The sequence below is a fragment of the Carassius carassius genome, chromosome 44 (assembly GCF_963082965.1).
Source record: "Carassius carassius chromosome 44, fCarCar2.1, whole genome shotgun sequence".
In the NCBI taxonomy this organism is placed as follows: domain Eukaryota; kingdom Metazoa; phylum Chordata; class Actinopteri; order Cypriniformes; family Cyprinidae; genus Carassius; species Carassius carassius.
The window spans coordinates 4,817,269-4,829,507 of record NC_081798.1 but is presented as its reverse complement, the minus strand read 5'-3'; the positions used below and the strand labels follow the sequence as shown (position 1 = coordinate 4,829,507).

General features: G+C 35.0%; 1 protein-coding gene across 1 annotated transcript in view; it reads right to left on the bottom strand.

Moving 5' to 3' along the window:
* The window catches only part of LOC132126674 (inactive N-acetylated-alpha-linked acidic dipeptidase-like protein 2), a 254,781-nt gene extending 243,357 nt beyond the window's left edge, over positions 1 to 11,424 (bottom strand). Inside the window, exon 1 of the mRNA XM_059538097.1 lies at positions 10,667 to 11,424. Coding sequence (XP_059394080.1) covers positions 10,667 to 10,712 — 46 coding nt within the window. The 5' untranslated portion in view covers positions 10,713 to 11,424. The remainder of the gene's footprint in view (positions 1 to 10,666) is intronic.
* Between the last annotated feature and the right edge of the window lie 815 nt (positions 11,425 to 12,239).

Here is a 12,239-nt window from a genome sequence, read left to right as displayed (position 1 = left end):
CTTCTCTCAGTCTTGGCTTTATAATGAGTCTCAGTGGGAATTATAAACGGAGTTGTATTGGGTCTCTGAAATGTTCTTGACGTCCAGTGTGTTTTTCTGCAACAATCGACAGCAACGCTCAAATATCACCAAACTCCTCAGCACTCTTGTAAATGTCAAAAACAATGAAAAATATATTTAGGATACCTGACATTTCATAACAGTGGGGTAATGCAAACTAAATAGCTAATTGTAATGACCAAACACTAGATCAATCTGGCCATCAATTTGTCCAGGTTTGCCAAGGCACTAGGTAAGAAATGAGTACGAAATTAAACGTGTTTGTAAAATATCTACTTTCAAATTACTTTACATTAATTTAAAACTTTATCTTGGGTTGGTCTGCTAAGTACCGCTAACTACATTTAACCTAGGGTTGGCCAATATATGGGTAGACATGATAAACTGCTAGAACTATTGTCTATATTGTGGTTACACACTCACATGACATTGCTGTGTTATGTGGTCACGAAAATGTATCGTTTGCACACATTTTTAAGCATTGTGGGTTAAAAAATTATTTCAAGCCGTAATAACTCATTTTGCTATATGCGGAGACAGAGTTATTTTTGCCGCTTTATAGGACTTGAAAGATTAAATACACACACTTGTATGTCAAAATGACCATCTTTGCAGTTATCCTTGTAAAGACAGTGATTTATATCTTAAGTGAAAGCAAACAGCTGAGAAAGAAAACATGTTACAGTATATTTGATTCGAGCAGCTCTTAAAGTGACAGCAGTCTAATCTTCCTGCTGTCTATCATTCATGTTAATCAAACATAAGAATAGAGAAAATAAGGAAAAAAAGAAGAAATTTATATCTAATTTACATAGTGAGGAATATGTAGCGTTTTTATACATTTGATTACTTTATACAATGCATGTTGCATTTCTTATTTATTTGTTCTACTGTAGTTTTGTTGTCATATTGTTTGTAATTAGTTTTTTTTTCTAAATCACTGTCTATTTAATGTACTTGTTTTCAGTGAGCTTGAGTTTTTTTTTTTTTTTTTTTTTGTGATATCGGTGACAATAATTCTGAACATTTTAAATCATAAAGAACTTATTTAAAGCAAAAATAACTATATTTTCATATATATTGTTACCGTGAAATAAAATGACTTACATCGTGATATAAGATTTTGTTCATATCGCCCATCCCTAATTTAACCTGCAATAGTTTTTGTGTTAAAAAAAGAATAAACTCCTGACCTCAGTGTCAAAATTTTGTGTTTTAGCCTGACAGCCACCATAAAAATGAACTTAATTTACTAGGACTAAATTACTATGTTACAAGTTATGTGCTGGTTTATTAACAGTTGCTACATAACAAAACAAAATAATGCACAACATAAAGATATGAGTGTGATTTGCAACATTATTGAGAAGTTTAATATAAATACAGTAAGTTTTAAAGGGGTCATATGATGCGATTTCTGTTTTTCCTTTCCCTTTTGAGTGTTACAAGCTCTTGGTGCATAAAGAAGATCTGTAAAGTTGCTTAATCTAAAGTCCAAAGAGATATTCTTTATCAAAGTTAAGACTTGTCCATGCCCTCCCCATGTGCTTCCATATGACGTGGGAAGATTTGCATAACGCCGCCCAAATGTTCACACAAAGAAAGAAGACATAACTTTTATTCTAGCTGTTGCCGCTGCTGCCATTTTGTGGAGATGCTGTATTTGGTTGTGAAAGCCAAGCTACTTTGTTTTGCCTTCCAACTAGAAATGAGTGGTTAAGTTTTATTTACAAGACTAACCACTGTTTCCTGTGAGAGTAGCCTACAATGCCGTTGTCTGTTTCTATAAAGTGGGGCAGTTACAACTGTGCAAAGACACTCTGGCGCTTCTGACTCTGTAAGTATGAAGTACATTTACATATTTAAAGAATTTGCCACAGATGATTCAAACACTAGTTTTAAGCAGTGTATAGAAGCACTTGTTTGTCATTTCTCCAATCACAAATGTAGACATGGTTTTATGTTTATGAGGCGTGACAGGCAGCAGTGAAGTGCAAATCCATGAATAAATGTTTGGAAGTGAAGTAAACTTCAACGGATTTCCCCTGCTCAGGGAGAAGGAAGCAATGAACATGATTCAGGGATCATATCAATTGGAACACAGTTCATGCACGTAGCTCTCTTCTACTGAGCTGGTTAAATTAATCAGGTGTGTTAACTAAGACATGCAAAATATGTAGAGCAAGGGGGCGCGAGGACTGGGTTTAGGAACCGCTGTGGAAAGGGGCGTAACATTTCCATCCCACACTTGAGGCATTCTGCCAATCGCAATGCACTGGATAGCTGACCAATCAGAGCACACCTCACTTTTCAGAATGATGAGCTTTGTAAAAATCAAAAGTTTCAGAAAGGCAGGGCATAGAGGAGAAACAGTAATGTACAGTATGTTGAAAATTATGTGTTTTTTGAACCTTAAACTGCATTAACACATTGCATTAACACAAAATAATGTTCTTTTTAGCAATGTCATATGACCCCTTTAAGACTTGACCTTTACTGTTTAGTAAATCCTGTTATCAGTTTTATTATGCACAAGATGTCTCGACTTTTTCTTTGCACCTGCACATCCCTCAGCTTAGAAAATACATTTTCATGACCTTATTATTAAAAATGATCACATCCTATAATCTGCTCCAACAGAAACAACAAAACAGACCTCAAACTGATTTGATAAAAGACATCTGCAAATGTCTAAATGACAAAACAAATCTGAAACAACAACAACAAAAACACGTTCATAATTCTATGCTATCTACAGTATATATATATATATATATATATATATCACTTTAACCTGTTGACGTCAATAACACGTATTGTCACTTGTTTTCTCCCTTTCTGAGGAGAAAGGCTGTGCAATACTTGATTAATCCTGGATGCTATCTGGGGAGAGTGACTTGTAAATGGTAAGCAACATTATCAATCCTGAGATGGAAGCTTGTGATTTATCACAATGTGTTTCCATTAAAAAGCCCCACGAGAACAGCTCTTGTGTCCAGCATCTTTTTCGATCAATACCTGTGGCATGGATAGCCTTCTGTGCAGCTCTGCAAAGATGCGTTAAGGCATGCTTAGATGTAAAATAAAAGAGTAAAAATGAAACTAACTCAAACAGAGCTTCATTGAAAAGTAGCCACAAAGACAGAAACACTGACCAACAGGATACTTTTGTATGAGTTAAATAAACCAAATGCATCAGAACCATTTAGAAGTTAGTTTAGTTAAAATAGTGAGGGTCATTTCTGCATATTACTTTGGTGGCCATCTTTATGAGTGACTCACTGATTCATACACTCAACCAGTTCTTTCAAAATGAGGGAATTCATTTTCTCATCCGATTTTTTCAAAAACTTTGATTCACTCAAGCTTGTGATTGTTGGAGAACCAACGACTGATTGTTCTTTGTTTGGAAAAATTTCTGTTGGTGAAGCAAAGTACACAAAGTAATCAACAATAATGTGTCTCAAACATGTTACATTTAAGTTACCTGTTGTATAAAACCAATGTCACATGACTGCTTATTTTTCAAATTTGATTGGTAAAAATATTTGGAGTCTTTTTTTCTTTGCCTTTCAGTTCCAGTGTGAGAAATATTTTAGTTAAAAAAAGCAGGGGAAAAGTTCTGCTCTGACTCATAACTATTTTAGATCTCTCTTAGACCTCCTCACTAATAAAGAACATTTCCTAACAATATACTAGTCAAAAATGCAAAACAATCCCTGGAAAGCTTATTGCATATATTCGGAGGCACAAAATTATAATAAATAATAATAATCGTTATTAGGGTAGGGAGTTGCTTATTGGATTACTGATATAGCTCAAAGTGTTCGTCTAAATCAAAGGGAGTTTTTAGAGAGCAGGGTTCTGGGTGGCACAATAAAAAGTGCCAGAAGATAATCTCTTTAATCATAGTCTAAACAGCCCCAATGGCTGCAAGGTTTCTTATTCTCCTTTATCTTACACTTATTTTACCCTGAATAGTGGTTGCTTCTCCTAAATAACAGTCATGGGCAGCAAATCCTCTTAGCATCTAATCATTGGCTTTATTCATAAAGGAAGCTCTTGATGTATTGACAGAACTGAATGCCCCAATCTCACTTGTGCTACCAGCTGGACTCCTCATTCTTATATCTCCAGCCTACAGAATGATGCTTCAGCAGGACAATACAATTCATGCCATTCAAACACCAGTATAGAGAGTTATTGGTTATGAAACATAACAAAGAGGAAATACACATACTAAACATTACATTTTCTTCATAAGAAATGGGGCAACTGGATAGTGTAGGATAGGTGCTATGGCCATATCAGTCGATATCAATAATTATCACAATGAATTTCAAATCTTTATTCCTTCTTTATTGCAAGTTTAATGGCAGATAAAAAAAAAAGTTAAATTCTAAACTACTCTTTATGGTCAGAGCATGATAAACACTTTAAATTGTTTAATTCTTTACACATTTCCAGTTGCTTAACTGGATATCTAAAATATTGAATTAATTAATACATTTCTAATGAGTGATATTGTTTAAAATCATAAAGCAGGTTAGTCTTGCCTGACTAACACATCTTCAGCAGTTTGCAGTGCAGGCTGCAATGCTAATACTATTATTTTCTTAGAAATGCACATTAGTAGCTTTTGACAGTATACATTTAGTACAAATGCAAATACACTATAGCTTAATCACAAAAATACTGCAATTATCCATCACTCTTTTAATACATTTAATACATAGCTACAGTGTATTAATAATATAATATAGTTCGATATAAATATATCCCACATTTCTGCTAAAATAGCATGGTGCAGTTAGTTTTACAACAGTAAATCCATTGAAAATGATAGCGATTTGTAAATTGAAAAACCTTCTGACTGTATCGTTTCAAACAGTGTTTGTCAGCACTGTTTCATCTGACTTTAAACTAGTGTGAATCACAAAGTCATTTCTGTTCTTTGCTGAACTGAAGTGCTTCAGACTGGATCACAGTGCTGTTTAGTGCTCATGTGACTGAGACTTATCACTGAGTAAATGCAGCTGCGTTGGCGTTTGAACTCTCTGCCGAGTGTATAAATAGTCTGTTTGACATGGTTCAAATGAGTAGCACTGTTTTGTTCCCTTTTTGGTGCATAAACATTATATTGAACATTTATCGAAGTGTTCATATTGTGGAAGAATCCTCGTTTTATCGATTTTTTTCTTTATCGAGTTTTACTTTTTTTTGTTAGTGTAATGGCAAAAACGTAATGGTGGTACTGTTTTGTAATTAAGACATTAACGTATGCAAAAAATTCAACAGCATAAACTATGTTTGAAAAAAATTGTTTAGTTACTATTTTTCATTCACAAACTTATTTCAGTCATTTTATTGTCATTGACAGCAGGGCTTTGTTGCGATATTGGAAAAATAAGTTGCTGTCACATTAATTATCCCTTGTTAGTCTATCATCAGACTGTGCTCATTAATTAAGTGATCAGTCTCTGAACAGGTTGCAATGCAACAGTCTAATGTGGAAGTGAGCCATTATTAACAGCTGCAGCACACAAACGTGCGCTATCTCTAAGGGATTTTCAAGAATGCAACTCAAACACTAGAGCTTTGAGCCCTGCTTATCGGGCACTTTTACTCAAAACCAACTATATATGAGGACAAGCATTTGTTTAAATGTGTAACCCCACATCAACTCCTCATTTTTTAACAGAACAGCTTCAGTATGCTTTTTTTGTACAGCTATTTTTGTCTACTCAAGGGATGCATCTAATCACCTGCGTCTCTCAACAGTCTGTATCTAATCCGAGGAGCTAAATATAAAAGACTGTTATATAGACTGGGGACTGTTGAAACACTATCAGTTTAACCAATTGGAAATTAACATCACAATCGTTCATTTGGGAAAGTGAGGTGACAAATTATAGAAACAAAAACAATTAGTAAGCAAGTAAGACAAGACTTTTTGTGTGTGTGTGTGTGTGTGTGTGTGTGTGTGTGTGTGTGTGTGTGTGTGTGTGTGCTCATGTTAATTGATTTTTAGAACAATTAGTTTCTTTATTTTATTGGATTGGCTTCAGATTAGGAATGACTTTTTAATATAATTATGCATGTTGCTTTTAAACCAGTCACCTTGCTGTTAGTTAACGCAGAACCAGCTAACCAAAAGTTATGAAAATTATATTTCTACCAACTAAAATTTGTGACCCTGGAACACAAAACCAGTCATAAGGCAAATTTCTACATCACCTGACAGCTGAATAAATAATCTTTCCATTCATGTATGGTTTGTTAAGATCTGACAATATTTGGCCGAGATACAACTTTTAGAAAATCTGGAATCTGATGAAGTTTTTAGCAATGCATATTAGTAATCAGAAATTAAGTCTTGATATATTTACAGTAGGAAATTTATAAAATATCTTCATGGAACATAATCTTTACTTAAAAAAAAAAAAAGAAATCAATAATTTTGACCCATACAATGTATTTTTGGCTATTGCTACAAACATACCCCAGCGACTTAAGTCTGGTCTTGTGGTCCAGGGTCACATTGCTTCTAACATTTTAAGAACATTATTAAAAACAGATCACTTTAAATGAATGGTATTACTGCAACTGGAAAACATTCATTCATAACAACCTAGCCAGAATGTTAGCCAAGTTTTTAGAGCATTGTCGTTAACTGGGATAAATAAGTGGCAAACTTGTATATATAAATATATATATATAGACTTTTGAGACACACAGCACAAAAAGACTTTGAGTTACGGTGAAACCTATGTTACACTTGTTCAGGCATCCAGTTAAGATATCTAAGCAACGAGGCAGTAAAAAGTCACTTCTGTCACCTATGTCAGAAGCTGCTGTATTATTTGTGTGCTAGGCCTGATAAGGGGCTGCAGGAGTGGTGTCTGGCGATCCCACCTGTAGACTGATGCTCTCTGTTCATCACTTGAAATGTCATGTGAATTATAATGCAAAGCTAGCATTTGTCACAAAGACCATTGAGCAGATAACTCAGCTTGTCATATATAAAGGGAAAAAAAAGTAAGCTTTGAGAGAATAGCTCCCCATGGTGCGCTACAGTTGTCCTGATACCTGGAGAATAAATTCTGAAATCGTTCATTGTCCATGTCAGTATTTTATGAGACAGGACAATAACATCAAGACACCACGAGTCTCTGCCAATGACTCAAACTCTATCCAAAATTAATTCTACAGCATGACAGTACTAAATCAAAACCAAACAACCATACTGATGAGTTCTAAAGAAGAATGTATTTTAATTAAAAATATTTTGAAACCAAAGAGCTGTGAAAGCTGCAAGACTTGGATCACTGTTACTGCCACAGTATACTTTCATTTACTACACCATTGAACATATGAACTTTAAGAAGTGTTGTTTCAACATGCAGACTGTAAAAGCAGGTGTTATGTTAAATGTTACTTAACTGTTAATTAATTAATGCATTTACATTGTTGTTGATATAGCACAACAAACTAGATTTACATTTCCTGAACAAAGTGACTGAAAGGCAGCACAAGATAAAAGAGCAGATGTAAAAAAGAAAAATTCCAACCACAACTCAGAATGCAAATACTGCCAAACTGAATGGCAGATGCTCGATCAATGTTTGATTTAATTTTGTTTCATTCATAAAATCTAATAATACATATTCCTTAAATTAAATTATCTTATTCAGTTATCTAAATAATAGTTGAATGGTGCCAAAAAAAAAAAAAGGAAGCAGAAGTAGTATTACCATCAGTATATAACTTTGGGTCTAGCATAAAGTCATTTTACTTAATTCAGACAGTTCAAAAACATTTTAAAAAATCTTACCGACCCCAAACTTGTGATTGCTTATAAACATTATGTGGAAAACAGAAATAATAAACTAATATACTGATATCAGTTTATTGCTATATACTAGAAAATATAAATGTGTACGTGACCCTCAGACCCTCAGTAAAGTGGTTTTGTTACCTCAAAGCTACTAATGCATTGTATCAGCAGAACAAAATGAAAGATTGTTCCCTAACCATCAGCACCCAGAGGAGCTAATAACACTGTCTTAACCAGTGGCACAAGTTTGGTGTGGGACAGGGGAGTGTTTGTGCTTTACTATACAATTACATACAATTACAAACTTTAAGAAAAGAACATAAATGCATTATAACATTATCAAAAATAAAATTATTTTATATGACTTGTGCACTATATTTCAAGCATTTTGAAGCCATATAAAAGTTTTGTATGAGGATCAAACAAAATTGACATTGTTATTCATTCATACATTTTTTCCTCCAGTGGACTGTTAACCACTACAACCGGATAATAAAGTCAGTGAGTTGAAGATGTGAATCAGAGCCTTCCATTTTTGGAATAAACCATTGAAAAGGTCTGAATCAAAGAGTGATTCATTTATGAAATTGACAACAGTACTTTTCTCATGAACCCTACAACTGTGCCAAGGACAGCTTGGTAAGATTTTTAGCAAATAGTAACATACATTTTGCTCTTTTATGGAACATAAGATTTTTTATGTTTTGTGTCTTTTTTAAGCCTTAAAGCTTCAAGTCACCATTCATTGTAACTGCATGCATGAAAGAGCAGGAAAAACTTTGCATTTTCTCTTTGCATTCCACAGTAGAAAGGAGCATATCTGGTTTTTGGATCAACATAAAGAGGTGAAATAATAATAATAATAATAATAATAATAATAAAATGTTATTTAAAACCATTTGATTAATAATCAAAATAATTTAATCGATATAAGGTATCTCATGCAACAAAGAAAATCTGTTGCATCCTAAACTTTTAAAGTATCTCAAGTATGACCTTTATAAAACAGAACAGAGGAACTGAAGTTCAAAGTAGCTCAGTTTTAAGGGAGTTATTACCTCCAGAGCCACAGCTGTCAATTATCAATCAAGAGCTTCAGAATGGTTTCTACATGCATCTTAAAATCTCTCCAAACAAGCTTGTGAAATGCACCTTTAACAAAGGAACAGTCAGACTAATGGAACGTTATATGGACCCTCTATTTATCGAGTGAGTCAAGCTGTTGTAAAGGGCTCCATGATGGACCCAATTTTGGTCAAAAACCTCTTGAGACAAACTTCCACAAATCCAAGCTTTGAAATGCTTTTGTTGTGTGATCTATGGAACAGACCATGCCAAGCTGGCTCTGGGGAGAACAGATTGGGCGTCCATGTTCGAACAATGTCTAGAGGAGATGGAATTAGTCTCTAATTCACTCTACCCCATTCAACCTTCTGCTGCAGCTCGGCAGGCGGGGAAAGGTCACAACAGGTGTCCTGTGCCGTCCCCTTTTAAGAGTGCTTGGCTGTGTTCCATGGTTACCCAAGTGAATGCCACGCACCATTTCCACTCTTTGAACAAACACTGCAGGTCTTTTTCTTTACAGCTTTTGTCCAGTTCCCCTGTCCAACCAGGGTCAGAGCAGGGCAGTAAGTGTCCCGAGTGGCCACTATTTTTCACACTAAGGAATTTTGTGCCTGGTGGTCCTGGTTTGGACATACAGGTACGTGGCAATATATTACTATCTGTAAATGACTGCAGTCAATTGGAATGTAGTTAGTTATACTGTAGCTTTTACAATTTGAATGTCCAGAATTTACCATTGTTATGTTCTGTGTAAAGTTTTAAGGGATGGTTGGAATATTTTCAGAGCTCTGTCTTAGATTAAAAGGGAAGAAGATTGTCTCTGTGTGATGTGTTGCTCTTGATGTCATGTGACAAGCATTGAACTGACTATTAAGTCCTGACCACACTAACATCTCAAATTTATATCATTTCATGTCAAGTGGTTTTATTGCCTGTCATCTCATTAAGAACAGGATTGAAATACAGTTTATCTAGAGCCACAGTGCAAAATGTAACAATGACAGCTAGTCATAAGATGCTACAATAAATGCAAAAAAACATATACACAAGGGATAATAACGAAAAATAATAAACGAAATTCTTTCGGTCGACGAAAATGGATAGTGTTGTTGTCGATTGGCTGCAAGCTCACTGTGTGGTGTAAAATGTTTGGTGCTTATATGTGTGTAATGAATTATTATTTCGGTTACATTTAAAACCATGCATACCAGTTATTTGCCAGAATATTTTAAAATGGCGACTGCAGGCAGTACGCAATAGAAAATAAATTCGAAGCCAAATAATATTTTATTAAGGACATCGCAGTTATAACAGCGTATAAAAATAACAAATCATTAGCAAAACCAGAAACAATCATTTCAAATGTTCGCTTATTTTGCTGTTGTTCCGTTACGCAAAAAATATCACAACAAAAATGTATATAGCACACCGGAAAAAAAACCCCCGAAAACCGCCGTTTTCTTATTTAATGATTTGAATGTTGTGAGAGACGTATATCAGGAGAAGATGAATAGTAAAGGTTATCTATATGTGCAAATCTTTTAAAATTGTGTCAAACTAACATGTTTTGTTATAAGATTGCCTTGCAGAAGATGTTATCGACTGGTCGTCAGGAGCTGCATGAGAATTTAATACGCATGGATTGACGGAAAAGCTTAGCAATCGTATCGCATGTTGGCACAAAGGGAAAATATCACCACTCACTACAGCAGTGTGATCCTCTGCAACCAGCAGGTACCGACACGGCCATTCAAGAAATCCGTCATCCAAAGGAAGATAGCAAGGATTTTTAGGATATTAGGGTTAAATGGTGCTCATAACAGCGAGCAACATTGCTTCAACATTTCCGGAGACGCGCTTCAACGCAAGGGTTAAAAACCGTACTACGCTTATACTCCTATCAGCATGCCACGCCATTTTCCTGCTTTATTTCCCCCCGCTTCCATGCTTCCTGCTCCGCCGTCCCCTCCTGAACGCTGATCAGTGAGGTATTTTCAGCCAGAGGATGAGATGCAGAACACATAAAAGCAACACAAATAAAAGGTCATTGTCTGAGGGCTTACCGGAGCCGAGGCAGGAAAGGGCCCGAACCAGTCAGTAACTATCGACCACGTGCTGGTGCTGGACCTGGAAGACAGAGAACAACAAAGACAGTTTGTGACAAAGCTGACACGCTGTAGTCTTGGAAGAGTAAAATCAATTGTGACATTTTTCATTTATTTGTAAATGCCTCTTTGGCGGCAGACTCACTCGAAACGACAGTCTGGCTCTTACGGAATAGGAGAGGTGAGAGTAAAATAGAAGAATCCTGACAGTTGCCTTAATGAGATTCCGCATTAGGGCCGCGCTCACACACTTTTCTCCCAGCCAGGAGCACGCCCTTCACTTTCAATCTCACACACAAGTAATTTGGAAAACATTAACCCTATAAAAAACTAAATCCAGACAGCATTGCTGACACTTTTCTCACCATCCCAGATTTAATGTGAGACAAGAGCCTTAAACAGTTTGCACCCATGTTGATGAACAGAAATAGATGCATGTGTGAATATCAAATCAAACATTTGCAAAGTATATTTGATTTTAAAACTTGATGTAAAAGTCAGGCAGATTTCTGACAGAATTGGGTTTGTTATTCCAGGCGTACAGACACAGAATAACTTTAATATTAGTATGTATTATTACCTTCCCGCAAATACAAAAGCTGTATACAGAATTTCTTTATGTGAAACTTTATATATAAAAACTTTTTTATAGGAAATTTACAATAAAAGCTTACATATACAAATACTCTTTAATACTACCAAATCTGCTCACAGCGTAACTGACCTATTTTACAATTCACCTGATTTACTAAAGTAGTTTATTATTAACAGGTATTAGATGTAACAAACACTACACTTTTTATATTAAAAAAAATATAGGATTAGCAGCAGTATGTAGTAAATATAATCAGTAATAATAAACACTGTAAATCTATTCATTGTACTTATTGTTAATGAAAAATATCTTAGAATTCAAATGATAGATATCTTTCATTTGTGTAAATAAAAATATTGGCATTCACCAAATAAACAAACACCTCCTGCCGCAGATGAGGTGAAGTACACATGGAATGAGACAAGTTCATTGAGTTCACTCAGACTATTCACCCCTGTACTCCACAAAGGAAATTTCTTATACAGACGTGTAATCTTTAAGCACAACTATTTCTATTACACAGTAATACATAATCATAAGTATGATGAGTTGTTCTTAAAGGAACAGCTCACTTAAA